Below are 19,651 nucleotides of genomic sequence, written 5' to 3' on the forward strand. Positions count from 1 at the left end.
CACAACGGACAAGAATCGATCAAAATCGCCTTGCTTTTTAGACAAGGCTGCCTTTCACAAGGCTCCAAACCCCTGATAGCCAATCGCGGCCAGGATTCCCTTTGACGTCTGAGCTCCCCAACGCCTTCTCCCATCATCTCCCTTTCATTCCATCTCCAACTCCTCTTTCCCCGCCCACCCCCAGTCTAATAACCCAAGGGGCGGGTCGCCGTCCCCGAACTCCGCGCCACGCCCTCCTCTCGCACCCAATGGCCTTCCCCACGAACTTCTAAAGCTCGTCCAAGATTGGTTCACCAACCCGAGCCAATCGCGTCGCCCCGCCGCCGTAGTATATAAAGCAACGCTAGGTCTGCGCTCCCCGCAGTGCTGAAGCGTTGCAGGCGCGGAGTGAGGAGGGGACGGGTGGAAGGAAGGGAACTTGGCTCTTGCACGCGCCGAGGTTACGCCTTCCCTTTCCCCGCCCCCTCCGGTTTCCCTCAGAACGATTTCTTTCCTCGGGTGTTTTTTTTTCTTTTTCCCCGCCCTTCATCTTCTGGAATTTTCCTCTGTGTTTTTTTTGGGGGGGGGCCGAAGCGGTTTCCTCAGCCGTTCCAACCCCGTTTTGTGTTTGATTTCGGTTTGTGTCTCCGCCTTTCTCCGGCGCTTCTCTACTTCCCTCCACACCCACCCACCCACCCTCCCTTTTCTTGTCTCCCACGGGAAGAGCCCCTTACGATGCGCGCCACGGGGACCGGGACGGCTGGCACGGCCGCCGCCAGCTCGGGGAAAGCGCCGCCGACCACGCCAGCTGACGGGGACGGACGCTTCAGCGTCCTCAGCTGGGAGCAGGTGCAGCGGCTGGACCACATCCTGGAAGAAGCCGTCCCCATCCACGGCCGCGGCAACTTCCCCACCTTGTCGGTGCGGCCCCGCAGAATCGTGCAGGTGCGTGGAGGGTCGGAGCCCGAGGCAGGCGGGGGAGCCGCTTGGAGATCCCGCCGGGTGGGATGATGGTTTACCTCAGGAACGCAGCCTGCTTTTCGGGATGACTGACTGACACGGGGTGGGGCGGGACACCTTCCGTACCCTTCGGGGCCGGGATGTGGGATCGTCGTGGGTGGGGGGAACAAAGCCAGGCCGGCGGAAAAACGCCTCAGTAGTTCGGAATGCGCATCGTACATACCACGGCTCTTCCTAAAATTAATAGTCGGCATTTGGGCTTTCATGGGAATTAAGGGGCCGCTGGATAAGTCACTGCGCGTATTTTTAGCGGAGGAGCCGCCCCCTTTATTGGGAGGATGCTTAAGGTCAGGGTGGGAATTGCTCAAGCTTTGGGGTTTATGTGGGTTTAAAAGCAGCGTAGCTTCCCTCTCGCCTATGGTCGGGAGGTGGGGAGAAGAGAAGCATGGAGAGTGAAATCGAATAGGACGCTGTTAAATTGATTTAAAACAAACAAAAAAAACCACTTTGGAGGTTAAGTCCCTTTATAAGGAAGAGGGGGTGGCGTCTCTTGGAGGCTTCCCTCTCGCTATGGGGGGGGGGGGAGAAGCACAGGGAGTCAAATCGAATGGGACGCTGTTAAGTTGATTTTTTCAAAAAAAGTTGAAGATAAGGCCCATTATAAGGAAGAGGGCACGGCCTCTCCTGGAAGCTTCCCTCTTGCCTATGGGGAAGTGGGGTGGGAGTTTCGAACAGGACACTATTAAATTGATTTAAAACAAAAAAACACCTTGGAGGTTAAGTCCCTTTATAAGGAAGAGGGGATGGTGTCTCCTGGAAGCTTCCCTCTTGCCTGTGGGGAAGTGGGGTGGGGTTTTTGAATAGGACGCTGTTAAGTTGATTTAAAACAAAAAAACACCTTGGAGGTTAAGTCCCTTTATAAGGAAGAGGGGATGGCGTCTCCTGGAAGATTCCCTCTTGCCTATGGGGGGGGGGGGGAGAAGCACGGGAGTCAAATCGAATAGGACTCTGTTAAATTGATTTTTTTTCCAAATAAACTTGGAGGTAAGGGCCATTATAAGGAAGAGGGGATGGCATCTCCTGGAAGCTTCCCCTGAGTGCTGCAGTCTCATCAATGGAATCCATTTGTCCCTGAATTTATTTGGAATTATTTAGCTGTTTTAGGATATCAACCCAGGTAGACCTCCAGAGTTATATAGCGTCAAGATGAGATGACGGGTTAATCTCACAATTTTGGCCATTTAAAAAAAATGTTTCCCAGTCTGTGCCAGATTCATTTATTTTAATTTATTCAGTGCCAGATTCTTTTATTTTAATAGTATTTTTTTAAAAAATCTATTCAGTGCCAGATTTTTTCATTCTAATAGTATTTTTAAATTTTATTCCGATAACTCTGCAGTGAAAGATTAAAAATATAGTAAAAAAACCCCACCAGGGTAGTTACAGAGCATTTAAAGCAACATTTAGCCACCGTCTACCTTATCCCACCCCCATAGAATGTGACATAGTGTACATGCTTAGAAGGTCAGTCTTTTTTTTAATGGTCTTGATAAAGCTTCCTATAAAGCTCTATTAATTAAGTTGGCATTAACTCTATGTCCTCATTCCTATGAACTTTAATCTTCTGTGGGTAAATTTAGGTGCACTTTTTTGCTGAACGAATAGCTCAGTTGTAGGTTAACTAGATTATCTGTAGATGGCAGACTATAGTTTAATGCTCAGTAACTATTCATATGTGTATCCAGGTCAAAGATCTAGTTTATTTCTGGCCAATAAATTTTGTGCATCCAAACTCTTAGATTACTATATTGTGGAAATGCAGAAAATGATAACCATAATAACTATGTTGTGTTTAGCAATCATATGAGGTGATCCAATAACAAGCTTTCAATTGTGTTAGACCAGTGTGATACTTCCCTCCCCCTCCAAACTGCAGTTTTCAAGTTCTTGAGACGCAGCTAAAAGTTAAACTATTCATTCATTTAAGCACTATTTTGCCTAAGAAGGTAAAGCTGTATGAAATGCTAATATAAAAGTAAATTGCTCAATGGATGGCTGCTGTAGTGGCAGTATTATGAAGCAGAAAAGGTTGTAATCCCAAACAAAATGGGATTTGGAAGAAGGTATCTTTGAGATTTATCCTGGGTTGGGTAATCATTTAGGTCCTCTGTGTCAAAAAAGAGTTCTGTGTTGTATTCTTAGATCATGTTTTTTTAAAATATGTGAAGTGGCCTGTAGTTCAGAACAGTTTATGCCATAACATTTGTAGACTTTTAAGATGCCACAAGACTTTTCAATGCATTGGTTCACCACAGTGACACAACAGTGAGATAAATTAGCTGCCAGGTAATGTTTTCACACATAGATTACCCAAGCCATCAGACATTTGGAGCAAAATGGTGTGTTTAAGAGATTAACAGTTGGAAGGGACCTTGTGGGTCATCTAGTCCAACCTCCTGCTCAAGCAGGACTTGATTTGTGAAGAACTTACTGAAGCAGTAGGACTGCAACTCCTGACAACAAAGGCGTTGAAAGAAGAAAGATATATGACTGCAATTAGTTTGGGAGAGGAGGAAATCATTTCTATTATATAGTATACTAGAGTGCATAGAAATGATTTAATACAGTCAGTTTCCATTCACTTTGAGGGGTTGAAATCACTGGTATCTTTATGTGCCCTATTTAGAAGACAGTCCTGACCTAAACAGAGCTGTACAGCATTTAAAATGGGTGGAATTAAATATATGCAGTTCCAATAATTGGTGTCCAGATGCAATGAGATTTCTTAAATGAAGCCTTTGGCTTGTGAACATTGGTATAAATGGGTTATACATGAAGGACTGAACATTTTGGAGAATAGGCCCTTTAGTCCCTTGGTTCCAAGCCTTTCATAAGTGGCTAGAGTTAATTTAGGTATACAGACAATCCCTGGATTAAAAACAACTGACTTGCAGATAACCCATACTTACAAATGGGTTGCCTATTACTAAAAATGGCAGATGGTATTCTCTTTCCTTAAACTGACAAATCACTGAAGTTGCCTGTTTTTAATATACAAACTATTGTCAGCAGTTCATAAAAACATAGCACATCTTAGGTTTACCATCTCTAGGAAGGAGAATGCTGTCCACCATTTTTAGTAATAGGCAACCCATTTGTAAGTATGAGTTCTGACTTAAATACAAATTCATGTTAAAGACAGGTGGAACTTGTTCTTAACCTTGTTGACAATATAAGGCTACGCATGCTTTGAAGTTTCACAGTTCCTTGGCATTAAGTGTGTTGGTGAGAGCTTACACTCAGAACATTTTGAAGATGTAAGTTGCCAACTTTTGCTCCAATTCTATTAATGCTTAGGAATTTTCAGTCTCTCTGAATTGAATTTGGGAAAATGCTACAAGGGAAGTATATGATGCTAAGCAAGTCAGTTTATTCCTTCACATTGGCTATGTTTAGGGCTGCTGGAAGCTGTGGTTGGTAGGTCACAGTTCCCCCACTGGTTATATGCCAATTCTAAACTACATAAAACTTTTGGGCCAACGATAACTAATAGAATATCAAAGGTATGGAACTAAGAGGCAAGCTACATCTTGGACAGAGCTCTGCTTTAATGATGATTACTGATTGGTCTTTAGTGAGAGGAATCTAGATGGTGTAAGTTTTTAGTTTCTGCCAAGGATATCTCTCTTTTAGAAAAAGACTTGTTTCCATAAAGGAGTATTCATGTTGAAGCCTGTGAGTGGCTGAGTTTGTACACAATTCTAAACCATAACCCATAGTTAATGAACCAAAGTTGCTATGTTCACATATGTTGTCCCAAAAAGATTGATTGTATTATGTGCTGTCAAATTGGTGATGACTGTTAACAATCATATAATTTTTTCCCAACAAAGGCATGTTTTATTATGGCCTAATATGGTATTCTGATTCAAGCTGCGTTAAGGCATAATATGCTTTCATCTTTATTATAGCTAGTCTTGCTGTAAACACTGGTTTAGTTTTGTATAGAGTTGTATAGTACATTTCTTTAATGTATTGGTGTTTTGAAATAATGAGTATTGCCTTTCACACTGCTGGAGTTCATAGACATGCTAATTCATTAGTAACAAGCAACAGTGCCTAAACCAAAATCAAACCATATCTCGGCATATTTTGTGAGTCTTGCCATTTTATTAAGCCACATTATGTGATTTCCTTTGGTTTATATTGTATAACTACTGCTTGTTAACTATGATTTATTTTTTTAGAATGTGTGAATGAAACCACTCTGTAGCATGCCTGAGCCATTGTTTTCCAACAGTCAGCTAGACATAGGTGAGGATTGTACTAGATTCCCCACTACAATTCTACAGAGCTTTTCCCTCCCTTTCAGCAAAAGTGAAAGGGAACAGTGCGTTCTCACATTTGGCTGCAACAATCCCAAGTTTTTTTTTAAAAAACAGTCTGTTTATGCTGTGTTGGCAAACTCTTTACTTATGGAAAAAAGAATGAAAAAGAGACGAATGCCCGTTCTTAAAAGAAGTACAGGGCTTTCTTGTGGATTATATAAAAGCAGGAATGCAATCAATCAAAGTTAAATTCCTGCCCATCAATTGTGCCCAAGGAAAGGGTGGCCTAAGCTTTTCTAAGTTGTCACTACAGATCAGCTGTTCAGAAACTTCTAACCTTTTTGGAGGGGCTTCACAGACCTTGGGGAGAAGTGTGCCTTGCTTTTCTTGTAGTCAGCTATTTTCAGGTCACCTTTCCATTCCAAAGAGCTCAGTACTGTGCTAATTCATGTGTGAAAGCTAATGCTGCAGATGTATTGGAAGATGGAAATCCCTACCAGCTGTGTTTTCAAAAGGAGAAAAAATGCTGAAAGGCAAATATTTGGATTTTTGTGGGACCTGAGTAAAACAAGTCTCTAACAATGAGAACATGTTGATCCTTTTGCAACATGCTATATAAGAGATACAACCACTTACAAGAATCAATTCCCAGAATATTAATTACATTCTTCCTCTTCCGTACTGCTCTTGCTCATCTTTCTCCTTTTCCTCATAGGTAGAGCTATGCTGTAGCTTTCCATCTTAATTTGTAAGAAAGCTCATTTGAGACCTCAATGCAATTTTTGCACCCGAAAAAGATTGTGAGGCTATTCAAGCTTTTGGGCAGGGAGGCACAAATGTAAAATACTATGGAAAACAAATTAGCTCATTCTTGGGAGTTCATAATTAATACATTTGATGAAGCTATTTAAAGTTTGTATGTTGCATTCTGACCTGACTAATTTGCATGGTGGTTGGCCTCTCACTTGGTATTCTGCAATCTGCTTATTTAGAGCTTGGAATCTGCTAGCAGAAAATAAATCTGCTGATGAAGGTGGTGTCTGGTCTTTTGACCTTGGCTGAATGCCATTAGAGTTTAGGTTTCTCTAGTTAGATGCGAAAGTTAGTCTGTTTTAGTATAAAATGAAAAGAAATAAAGCTGCTCTGGTCATTAATGACTGGCATATATGATTACACACTGTCTTTAGATAAATTTTATATAGGGAATTTCTTTCTAAATGTTGGTTTTTTAGTAGGGAACGTTTGGCCAATAAATCTGCGATGCCTGTAAAACGAAAAAGAATGTCTAGGATTAGGAAGTAAGAAAACCTGGATAATGATATATATCCAGAGATATTAATGGTAGATAAGAAAATATGCTGTAGCAGCCTTCCCCAGTCTGAGCATTCCGCAAATGTGCAGACTTCCTTTCAAAATTTTAACAATTCCTAGAAGGAAAAGACTGATCTACTGAACCTACTGTATGGTGCACTTCGATGGACTATCATAGTACTGTATAGGTAGTCCTTGACTTACAACCATTTGAAGTTACAACAGCACTGAAAAAAAGGGACATGAACATTTTTCACACAACTATTGCTGCATCCCTCTGGTCACATGATCAAAATTCAGGAGCTTTGCAACCAGCATGTATTTCAGATTGTTGCATCTTCCTAGGGTCATGTGATCATTATTTGCGACCTTCCAGCCAGCTTCCTGACAAGCAAGGTGACAATGGGGGAAGCTAGATTTGCTTAATGACCATTTGATTCACTTAACTCCAAATTCATTTAATAACTATGGCAAAAATATTGTAAAATTGGCACATTTAACAACTGTCTTGCTTAGCAACAAAAATGTTGGGCTCAATTGTGTTTGTAAATCAAAGAATAAATGTCATCATGTCAGTTAATTTAGCCTAGGTTAATGCTTATTTTCCCAAAGTCCCTTGCTGAATATCATATCATAGATTTATATATCAGTTACATTTCTGAGGGCTGCTTAACTTGCAGATGAGAAAATATTATAAAAGATCGGAACAGCATAAAGCTGGTTTGGGAGATTGATGAGATAGTACTCATTTTGGGACCAGATTTCCATTCTTAAGCAAGGTGCTTGTTAAGTAAGTTGCTCCTAATTAATGAATCATTTCAGTTGTTAAGTGAATCACATGGTCAGTAAGTGAACCTCACTTCTCCCATTGACTTCTTGCCAGAAGATGGCTGAGAAGGTTGCAAATGACATTCACTTGACCCCAGGATGCTGCAGCTGTTGAAAATGCATGCAGGTTGGCAAGCACCCAGTTTTTGATCGCTTGACTGGGGGCGCTGCAGCAGTTGTAAGTGTGAGGACTATTTGTAAGTCATTTTTTTTCAGTGCCATTGTAACTTCAAATACTAAACAAATGGTTGTAAATCGAGGACTACTTTTAATGAAGGTATTGTTCACAATTATACTGATATAACTTTGTCAATATAAAAGGGAAATTACATTGCAGCCATTTATACCGTACGTCAGCTGCTTTTTGTTCCTTTTCAGTCACTCCTGGGTTAATGAAAAAACGTTACAGTCATAATAGTTCAAAGCAATGTCTTCTCCATTTCATTCACCAGCTTGGACTTTTCTGGAAAGGTAAAATTGTAAATATCATTGCTGAGGATAGGATGGATTTTAATATGCTTATTAGAACTGGGAATGTACAATGTACTCTGAGATGAGAACAGCCTGGAGCAGATTATTGTTTGCTTGATCACAGTTCAGTTGAACCATTACATTGACTTTAGAACACCCAACCATTTATAGCCTTAGTATTTGCTTCAAGTGTATCCTGTCTTGGCAGGAAGTGAGCCTCAGCACCCTTGGATCACTGAATGAGGACTGTGCTTTGCTTTGGCTTGATAGATATATAATTTGGACACCGCTTTAATGCCTGTCATTTCATTCATATATATCTATAGATATAGATATGAATAGCTGGTCCAAATTTTATTTAACAAGCTTTGTGGTTGCATGAATTGAAGATTCTTTGATTTTATTCCAGCATTGTAACCATTACACTACATGGTCTTGCAGATGATACTTCTTTACCTAGAGATTACATAACAGTGATATCATACAAATCCCTGTTCATTAACATATACATTACTTTGGAATACTCTTTCTATAGTTCATTGGAAGTCGACCTTCATGGATGCACAAATTTATACTTGATGCTTGTAAACTCTGCCCAGTGAGAAGCTGGCCCAACTGCTTCCAGTACAGTCCATTTGCCCTTAAATAGCCTGCTCGGTCAGTGTGTCATCACTGCCACAAATTACTAAGGATTTGTTTGTCTATAAAGTAGCAACACTGTGCTTAGTAGGCACTAATGTTGTGCCAAAAAGCTGCTTGCATATTCATTTTATATGGGAGGTGGCTTCATTCCTCTGCAATGACTCAGATGTAACAAGGCACATCGGGTTCTATTTTTTTTTTAAGCATTGAACAAAACTAGCTGCCTTTCACTACAGTAATTGCCAGGAGCTGAAGTGTTTCCACGGGGAGTGCATGTTTGTACTCACATAATGTATTATATGAAAATTACCCGTTTTGTACTAATTATATTTCAGAAGTCTAAATTAGAGCCGTTCTTTTACAAAGATTTTCCGGTTCTATCTTTTGTATCGCATGCTCCAACTGTAAAACGTGTGCATGAAAAATATATCTAGATTTAAATCCATCCTTAGACATGGGAAGTTATTACCTAATATTAAGAGTAGTCACTGTATCTTAGTCCAGTCTATCCTACTTAGTTGTAGTTTTGGGGAAAATTGCACAAGGAAGAGCTATGTGCATTGCCTTGAGCTTCTGGAGAGAAAATGAGTTAGGAATGCAATATATAAAGATATTCATGTTAATGTTTTTGTGCTAGTTTTATACTTGCTTCAGTCATTAATTAGACATTGTCTTTTATTGTAAACCGCCCAGTCACTTAGGTGAAATGGGCAGTGTGGAAATCTGATGAATAAATAAATAGGCACCGCAGAACTTGTAATCCTGAAAAGGAGAGTCACAATGGCTGCCAGGCAATTCTAGTATACCTATCGCTTTATCCTCTGAACACAGAAGCCAAGCTAATTAAGAGATGTTTTTAAAAATGTCAATCTAGAGACAGAAACTTCTTGATACCACCAAAGCAGTCTGAATCCCTTTTAATATGACATTCTGTCCAGGAGGAGGTTTGACATGATATGGAAGAAAAAAGAACATTCCATATTTTTTAGAATACAGCATTCTGTTTCTAGATTTTTAATTTTCAGCTTCCTTACAGATTACTTTTATAATACAATAGTAGAGTTGGAAGGGACCTTGGAGGTCTTCTAGTCCAACCCCCTGCCTACTTAAATTTGTATTGTGGTAATTTCCCAAAATGTGCAGCCATAAAATTTCTTAAAGCAAAAATTAATAAGACTGGCATATTCCTGCACAAATTTAGTGCTGTATTTAACTAGCTAAACAGAGTAGTCAATCTTACTCAAGCACTGGGTGGTGCCCCATCTCTGCCATTCCATGTTAAATTACCTGGTGAACTATCTTTGGATTATGGAGCAATATATTTGATGGGTAAAAGGGTAGCTAACGGCACCTGATGTTTAAGGAGCCTCTGCTACTTTTTTTCTAAATTATACCATTGGCAATAAATTATGAAGAATATAGAAGTGTATACAGGGCTCAAATAGTTGAATATAGCGATGACTACAGGGTGGGTGTGATATGGAACATGTAACAGCCAGTATAAAAGGCTTGGCTGGCAAAGCATGGAAAAATGCTGATTTGGCATGAAGGTATTTCAGAGGACAAGCGGTAGCATGTGGGATATGGGTTTGGCTGGTGATTAATTGAATTCTGTAGGGTGTAGGACAGCAGTTGGAGATAGCATTGATGCTGATGAAGAGGTTTTAGAAGGTAAGATGTTGAACAGTGACAGATTGGACTGAGGTTTTCAGCTAATAGATTCTAATTTTCTCTCTCTCAAGCATAAACAGCACTGTCCAAATAAAGTATGGTGCAGTCTTTGTATATATGCTGGTTAGGAGTTTTGCCATTTTAAATGTGATGCCTTGAAAAGAATATACACAGTATGTAAAGTTATAGCTTTCACAACAAATGACTATAGCAACAATGGTAGCTTTTTAAAACCAATACAAAAAGGAAGGATATAATTCACTTTTTCCCCTCCTTCAATCCCTGGATACAAATATGAAGAACTCTGTGCCCTCCTGACATACTTATATAACTTGCTTGGTCACCCTGTACAACTGAAATAAAATTCTGCAATGCAGTTCAAAAAAAAATCTTGATCAGATAACTTTTAGAAGTATCCCCATTAACCAATGAGATTGAAATATTCTGATAGAGAAGCACATTCTTCTTTTTTCAGTGAGTTGTTTAACGAAGTAATATATGTAAAAGTAATAGGTTGTTTTTACAAAAACGTGTAGACTTGGTTTAATTCTGTTTTAGTTATTCAATTATACTACGCAAGGACAAATTAGCCAGGATCTGCATTCTGATTTAGCTAGAATAGTTCACAGGTATTTATGCACAAATAAACTTGATCACTTCAGCAATATTAAAAATATTAAATATTGATAAGAACCTCCCAACGCATCCCATAATATCTCTCCAATTAATTGGATGAAATATGCCTTGCTTCAAGTCCTATTACAAAAAACCTCACAACTTTGCAGAACAATGCTGTTGTAACATGCAAAAGGACAAGTGTTCTTAAAAGGAAATGAGGGCTATTCTAAATGGCACATAGCAGTTCATTGTACTGTAAACAGAAACGATTGACTCTGACCAGAAAATATTAGCCAGTGCTAAATACAGATTTCACCAGTCTTGAGCACGTAACCTAAAAAGGCAGTTACTGTTCTAATGCCTGATGTGTCTTGTCTCTAAACCAAAAGAGGTAAGGAATATTTAATGTGCCTATTCTGCAAGATGGCTAACGATACACTGTAGCTATACAAATGGACCAGTATTCTTGGTAAACAGCTGTCTTCTGTAAGCTTTATTCTTCTAATATTAAATTATCCAGCTTGCAATTATGTTCTAGTTGTGAAACAGGAAAAAACCTCCTAAAGGATATTTAAACTATTTTTTTCCTTAAATGTGTATAGTTGCTGTATAATCTGGTTTTTCTTCAGATTGCACAGGTAGATATATAAGAATAAAAATAGTACTGGTAGCTTGATATTTATCCACTTTCTTGAACACCATTAAAACCTCCAACCTTACCAGAAAGCTAATGGCTAGTTTTAGTAAAATAAAATGCTCATGCTCTGGTATTCGTGGTCTGAAATTCTGTATCTTAACATTTTTTCCTAACTGGGTATAACACATGCTTTCATTATAAGTGTCTCTGTCTGAAGCCTGCTTCCGACATTGTGGCCTGACTTAGTCCTGATGATTAAGGTAACACTTATGTGTATCAGCACAGTGCAGCCATCTGAATATCTCAAGTACATCTTTTGTGTATGTCTACTGAAGTGATGGAAATTGATTTTGGAAGAGAACTAAAAGACTGGTGTGTTAATCTCAACCCTATATAATAATTTTGTTTGTACTTACGTACAACCTGAGTTGCATTAAAATGTGAAGAAATTTGCAGCTGCATGATAGTTGAACTTAAATTTTTCACAAGGTGTTTAATGCCTCCTTAAGATGGAAGAACAACAAAGTATATGGAAGAACTGTTCATCTGTAACTATGCATAATGAAATCAAGACCACAACCTGAAATCTACTTAAGATTAATCTAGATGTTATGCCAAACATTCAGTAAATAGGTGGTCTACAGATTATTGATAAAGCTAGTTGTTAATCGCTTTCTCCTATACTATTCCTATTTAAAAATTCTTCATCTGAGCTGCTATTTATCCCATAAGACAAGTGTGGAAACAGCGATACAACAGTAGATTTGATCATTTCTAGACATTATATTCAGCTGGGCTCATAGATGTCTCACATTTGGCTATTACATTGTGCTTTTGGCTTGATTTTCTGTATTGTCTCTAAAAACACTAAAAACATATTCCCATATTTCAAATTTCCTAGCCTGTGGTTTGTTACATTTCCCATTTCAACTGCTTTCCACACCATTAGTTGCTGTCAACTCGTACCAATTTGCCTCTCCTTGCTTTGCAGGTGGTCCGTAGTCGTCTAGAAAAGCAGGGCATCACTGTCCACAATGTGAGGTTGAATGGCTCAGCAGCTAGCCACGTGTTGCACCAGGACAGCGGTCTCGGGTATAAAGATCTGGATCTCATTTTTGGTGTTGATCTGAAAAGCGAGGATATTTTCCAGCTGGTAAAAGATGTAGTGATGGATTGTCTCCTGGATTTCCTCCCAGAAGGGGTAAACAAAGATAAGATCACTCCCATGACTCTGAAAGAGGCCTATGTGCAGAAGTTGGTGAAAGTGTGCAATGAAACTGACCGCTGGAGCCTTATATCACTGTCAAACAACAGTGGGAAGAATGTGGAACTCAAATTTGTAGACTCTCTCCGACGGCAGTTCGAATTTAGCGTTGATTCTTTCCAGATCATATTAGACTCACTATTGCTCTTTGGAGAGTGCTCAGAGAATCCAATGTCTGCAAACTTCCACCCTACTGTCACTGGGGAGAGTATGTATGGGGACTTTGAGGAGGCGATTGATCACCTGAGGAACCGAATTATAGCTACTAGGAATCCAGAGGAAATCAGAGGAGGTGGGCTTCTGAAGTACTGCAACCTCCTCGTGAGGGGATTTCAAGCCAAATCAGAAGTTGACATGAAGGCCTTGCAGAGGTACATGTGTTCGAGGTTTTTTATAGACTTTCCTGACATCGGGGAACAGCAACGAAAGCTGGAGTCTTACCTCCAAAGCCACTTTGTAGGAATGGAAAGCAAAAGGTACGATTGCCTGATGACCTTACACAGAGTGGTAAATGAGAGTACGGTGTGCCTGATGGGACATGAAAGACGACAGACACTGAACCTCATTGCCATGTTGGCCCTCCGGGTCCTGGCTGAGCGGAACATAATTCCAACTGTCACAAATGTGACTTGTTATTATCAGCCAGCACCATACATGGGTGAAATAAACGTCAACTATTACGTAACCCACATGCAACCTCTCCTGCCTTGCAGTCACTCCTACCCAACGTGGCTCCCTTGCAGCTGAATGCGGGAAGAAGCTCCAGTCTTTGTCTTCGCAAGGAGCAGAGGCTGTGTCTTCGGAAGAAAAGAAAAGAAAAAAAAATAGGTCTCTTGCTCTGAGTATCTTGCTCTTACATTGGAACTATAAGTCTACTTAATCGTGGGAAATTGTGCAGTGATATGTCTAATTACCAGAAATGTTTACAGGAAAAAAATGCTTGAGTTAATGTATAAGGTGGGTGGAAAGGATTAGGTTAAAACCAGAGCTGCACTACTTTAAATGCAAGCTGATTTTTTTCCTTTCTTTCTTAGTGCAAGAAGCATTATGGGCTGTGCAGACTCTTATTTTTTTCTGAACATATTTCAAAGTGTTAATTCCTTTTAAGGGACCAAAGAAATCTTATACAAGTGCCTGCAACCAAAAAAAAAGAAAAAGAAAAAGAAAAGAAACACTGTAATTTTTTTTGTAGTGGCAGAAATCTATATTGACAGCTTAGTTATGGATGTTTGCCAGGGATTTTTGGTTTTAGGATCACACATTCATTTCTGTCAAGGGAACTGAGGTAGACAGAGGCTTTCCACGGCAGCCACTGTAACATGGCTTGCTGTCTGATGGACCAACAGCACTGATTGACAGTTGCAGCAGAGCTGGGATGGGGAACTAAATGGGGGTTCAATTTATAATGATAGAGAATTTTTAATGAGATGGATTATGTGCCCTCATTGCCAAGGCTACCAGAGGAAATAGGAAGTATCCTAAATTATTATTCAACTTAATGTGCAGTGCCAAAATCCTTATATGTTAATTCCTCTTAAAGGAAAGCCTATAGATCAGTATTTTGCTGTGTGGATCAATATATCTTTTTCATGCAAGGACAGTTATTCCCAGGCTTTTATAGCCTCTAGGACCGTCAATGGTATTAGAGTAAAAATGAGCTGGACCAAAAACATAAAAAGGTACATCCATAGCTTTTTGTCCTGGTTAAAAGAACCAGCTAGACCTTGGCCCAGAAGCCCTCAGTTTTGTGTCTGATAGCCCACTACACTGTAGTGACTACAGTATCTTGAGAATTGTGCTTCTCTTCCTGTTGGGTGTCTGTGACTACTTGATTCCATGTTAAACTAAGGAAACATTTTAACACTGCTTGTCATGGCTGTGCAAAAATTTAGTCTTAATTTGACAAGGTATCAGTGATGTATTGAATCAAGTCATCAAATTGAAGACTAGGTTTGATGCGTTGAATCAATGAAGTGATGCAATTTAGATGACTTTTGTTTGAATTGAACTTACAAATTGGATTAACACAATTCACATGTTTGAACTGAAAATTCAAATCTGATTTAGAAAAAAAATACATTTGGATCGGATCTGATTTGCACAGGTCCATTGCCTTGCTTTTGCTTATAAAATTTCGATGTAAAGAATATTCCTCATGTGTTGCGCTTGCTACAGTAGAATAAGTAAGAGACGAGAGAGCTGTAGACAACTATACACAGGAAATTGTTGATGTCTTGTCAAATTAGGCTTTGAAATAATTATTTATCCAGCACAATAATTATTCCTGTATATTTTTTGGGATTGCATAGAAACTTTACAACCTATCAGTTCAGATTAGTTTATACCTTTTAGGAAACTGAGGCAGCAGATACTTTGGCTATTGGATATACCTGCTCTGTAAGGGATGCACAAAATGCTCCATGGTGTATCTTTGAAGGTTGACTTATTTGCTAATCTGTTTTCTTTGCAATCAAAACTGTACCTTGTTGGAGCAGACTAAAAGAAAGGAAAAACAAAAATAAAATATACTTGGATTTTGTCTAGCTAAACACTCTGCCTCTTCCTGAGAGACAATGAGTTGAGATGGTAAGGCATTTTTTAACTTCTGTTGACTTATTGACCAATACCTACCACAACGTCACCCACTTTGATATTTCTACAAGTTGTACAGGCTAAGAGAAACTTATCAATTCTGATAAATCCAGTGCTGTGTAAATAGAGTTCTTGAATATATAGGTGGCTTTAGATCAGTGTTTCTCAAACTTGGCGACTTTAAGTCCTGTGGACTTCAACTCCCAGAATCCCCCAGCCAGCATAGCTGGCTGGGGAATTCTGGGAGTTGAAGTCCACAGGACTTAAAGTCGCCAAGTTTGAGAAACACTGCTTTAGATGATCTCTCCTCTATACTGTTGAAGACTTCCATGAACATGGCTGCAATGCCTGGTGATTAAGAGCGCTGCCCTAGGCTTCCTCTGCCACCTGAAGGAAGGCTTTGCTTTTCCAGACTCTCTCCTTTGACAACCATTTGATAATTCACATTTACAAAGAGAGAAATGGGTTTGCACTAGAACCGCACAGCTGGCTGACAGCAATGTTTTTAGCTAAAATGATGGGTGGAAATTTAAATAGTAAAAATTGCCTCTGTAAAAAAAAAACAGATCAATGCTGTGTTTGGGGAAAAAAGTTATCCCATGTAATCAAGGGCTTCCTGGATGCTTTTTTTTAAAAGCACTTTTTGCTGTATGGGGATGTGTGGTGAAATATAAGTAGAGGCTGCACCAGATATATCTGCTGTGATACTGCTGTTTTCTTTGTATGCATGAGAATATCCTGAAGAGTTTGACACTATGAATGGCACTTCTAGACTTGTGTTTGAATGTGTTCTGCAGCTATCAAATCTGTCATGCAATAAGCCTGACATACGAACTTTGGATTCTTTAGAATCTGTCACCATAAATAAATACAATGTATTGAACTCTGTTGGATTTACTTTACTTTAATCAAACAAAGGTACCATAGTTTTAGTTTCTAATTGTCAATTCTCTCTTCGGCCTCAAACAAAATTGATCCAAGTTAGCCTTCCCCAACCTGTACATTCTAGATAAACTGGACTACAAGGAAAGGCTGTTTTAGGCCACCCAAATTAAAAGGCTCCAGGATTAAAGGTGGCTTTCAAAAGGCTATCCTTTCTCCTCCTAAGGGTATAATTGGCTTTTGCAGAGTAGGTGGAATAAAGTAGGGAACGCCATACTGAAGTTTCACTGCAGTCTTCTGCCCTGTAACTTTGCTGATTGCATCTTCTGCCGATGATTGGATGGTACTTGTCCCAGTTCATATATGGTATGATCTGAGGCAGAGGATACCACTCTAGGGTGCCAAAAGAAAAAAAAAAGGATAGGGAACATTGCTACACAGAAGTCACATCATTTCTACCAAGATACAAAATGATTCACAGCTTCCTAATGCAATAGTATTTCAGCATATATTTAAATCACTTTTCAAAACAGTTCTAGGTGGAGAGAGCAAAGAAGAGACTCCTAGGTACATGGGATTTATGCCTTGCCTTCACTACCAGGCCTCTGTTAGCTGCTTACTATGCTCTTTCTAAAGTAAATGGAGAGTGTTGCATTGAGGCTTGGAACCCTATACTTCCAAGTATCCTATGTATATAGGGGATTATTTTAACATGGCTTGTGAATTGCCCAATTATTAGTGATAATGGATGCTTGCATGGGGTGATAGCCGGGCTCTGTGTATCTTCCAGATACTTTAAACTGCTATTTCAAAAACCATTTGCTATTGTCTAGGCAAGTAAATGAAAGTTAATATCTAAAGCTACTGGAAGACATCAGGTGATCTAGTCTGGTTCTGGTTTTATCTCTAGCCTCTTTCCATAGCCTTCATTCTTAGCTTTACTAGCTATGTTCAGGACACTACTCAATACATCCTTCCATTGTGAAATTAATTTGGTCTTTAAGTATAATACGATGTAGGTTGGGGGAGGGGGCCTTGCCAAGTTTTTACCTCTTATGCCATTCCAATAGCACAAACCCTGGTCCTAATCCTGTAATTGGCGGTTGTCTCTGAAACTGACCAGAGCAGCACAAACCACCTGATGTGGCTGGCTTTTTCTATTGTTGGAGCAGATCACTCCTAAACAAAAGGATGCTTGTAGAAAACACTAGTTGTGATCTGAAAGGGGGCTTTCAATGTTTTGAGTGTTTGATCTCTTTAAAAAAAAAAAAACCTAATAAAAATCTATTTTCTCAAAAGTTGGTCTGTCATTTTTAATTGAACAGAAAAGCCGATATCAAAATGATGAAGGCTTCGGTCAATATAAAAACCTTACGTCCAGTCTGGTAAGCGTCAGATGTATTAAATGTGTATACGTGCTCAGCATATTTGTTGGGAGAATTTTTAATCTGAGTCTAACAAATTGGAAGAATGCTCTACATACAGTCCAATACTGGTTTAATAATAACCATAGCCATAAATTTAAAAAGTCTTGTCAAAATATAGCAAAGGTGTATTTAGAAGATTATAGGTGGGACTGTCCCTGAACAAATTAAATACGATAGTTATTATTTCTACTTTCTTGGGTTTGATATGGCTTTGGGAAATTTGATGAATTGCTTACAGTGCTATAGTGCTGGCATGAAGCCTATTTATCATGATCTTGCCTAGAATATGACCTAGTTTGTACACCAATGAGCCATGATTTAGTTAACTACAGTCACAGGATAAATCACAATGGGTGGAGTAGGGCTGCCTAATATACTGAGCCAAATTTGAGCAAAATATATGTTCAGGCAGAGAGGCTTGGTGGCTGAGAGTTTGATTTGAATACTTGCTCCTTCCACTTTATGGTTCTATAACTTTGTCAACCAGCCCATATTTGTCTTCCGTCATTTATGCAAAATTGCTCTTCACATCCAAGTTACTCTATTATGATTTGTTTTCATGTGAGGCATTTAATTTAAAGTGTAATTTAAAAAAAAAAACCTCAGAAGAAGGAAGGAACCATTGCTAAATCCTGTGCCTGGGCACATTTGTGATAGGACAGGTTCTTTCTGGCAAGAAATATTGAGGAACATAACTTACTATGACGCTATTCAAAACAGCTTCCCTCTCAGTTCACATGTGGGTGTGAAGCTGTGTTGAATGTTGGATAGCAGTTTTGATTGTCCATCTGCTTGTTAAGCCTTGGTTGATAAGGTGTAAAAATAAAAACTAATTACTTTGCAAATTGTATATATCTGAAGGAAACCAATTGCCTCAAAAGGAATGTTATTCTTAAGGTAAGACCTACATCTGTGATGGCGAACCTATGGCATATGTGCCAGAGGTGGCACGCAGAGCCCTTTCTGCTGGCACATGCGCTGTCGCCCCAGGTCAGGTCTCCATGGCGTTTCTTTTGTGAGCTGCTGTTTCCCTGCAAACGATGAAACAGAAGCTCGCGAAAGAAAAAGATCTTACCTCTTGCTGTGCTGCCGATGTTGGGATGCCCTGCCCATGCCTGTGCATGCCTGCACATATGCACTTTTCAGTTTGGGCATGTGCCCGTGCACAGTTTGGGCACTCTGTGTCTAAAAGGTTTGCCATCACTGAACTACATGATATCATCTGATCTGAAGTTATTTTGTTTCTGCTGGACACAGAGCAGAGAAGGAACAACACTATGAACAGAAAACTATTTTTACCACTAAAACTGAATTATCTTATTTGACTGCATCCTATATGCATGTTTTCCTACCTTTGGGAATTCTTAGATAAATAAACAACCCAAAAACTTGTTCATTAATAGTTCCCCCTCACCAAGAGCTGCTTAACCATTTACCTTATTCTCAAATTTATTGGGATGGTATATTTGAGGTTGTGCCATTGTGTTTTCTTCCAAATCTCTTCGGTATTGTAGCCTCACCTAATTTACAGGTCCCAGAAAAAAAAACTTGAAAGGTGCCTTCTAGCTGCCTGCAAGGAGTGAAATGTGTTAATAAGCCCCATGAATGAAAATTGATTAATGGAACACCTTCCTAAAAGATCAAAAAGCACACTCAAAAGTTGAACCTAATCACTTGATATCTAGTGGCTGCTTTCCAGAGTCCAAGTTGGACTTGGGTTTCATTCTTTCCAGCACCTGATCTTGAAAATAGTTAATATTTTAACTATGGATCAATGTTTCTCCTAAGGGAATTAGGGTTGTATGGAAAGAGTGAATTTGCTGGTGAATTTGTGACAGTGTCTGGCTCCCAGCTAAGCAGGGCAGGACTGTTGGAAGGTTGGATGCTTAAAGTTCACCAAACAATATAATAAATTAGAGGTCCCTCTCACCTCTGAATTTGGACTTGGACCTGGTTGTTTATGCTGCAGTACAAACCTTTAATACATTTTTAGGATGTGCTTTTTCCCAGAATAATAAAGATGTGCAAATCTATTTATTTG

At 39.4% G+C, this 19,651-nt stretch overlaps 1 protein-coding gene across 1 annotated transcript; it reads left to right on the plus strand.

Moving 5' to 3' along the window:
- The first annotated feature begins 343 nt into the window (after positions 1-343).
- Positions 344-15,252, plus strand: TENT5B (terminal nucleotidyltransferase 5B). The gene is made up of 2 exons (XM_081962393.1): positions 344-924; positions 12,437-15,252. The coding sequence occupies exons 1-2, from the start codon at positions 715-717 to the stop codon at positions 13,454-13,456; spliced, it is 1,230 nt and encodes a 409-aa protein (XP_081818519.1). The 5' UTR covers positions 344-714; the 3' UTR covers positions 13,457-15,252.
- The last annotated feature ends 4,399 nt before the right edge of the window (positions 15,253-19,651 follow it).

The sequence above is a fragment of the Natrix helvetica genome, assembly GCF_964273705.1.
Source record: "Natrix helvetica genome assembly, chromosome: 9".
Classification (NCBI taxonomy): domain Eukaryota; kingdom Metazoa; phylum Chordata; class Lepidosauria; order Squamata; family Natricidae; genus Natrix; species Natrix helvetica.

Coding starts and splice junctions, on each gene's coding strand:
- TENT5B (XM_081962393.1), top strand. CDS start 715: ATGCGCGCCACGGGGACCGGGACGGCTGGCACGGCCGCCGCCAGCTCG. Junction 925..12,436: donor GGCCCCGCAGAATCGTGCAG/GTGCGTGGAGGG, acceptor CTTGCTTTGCAG/GTGGTCCGTAGTCGTCTAGA.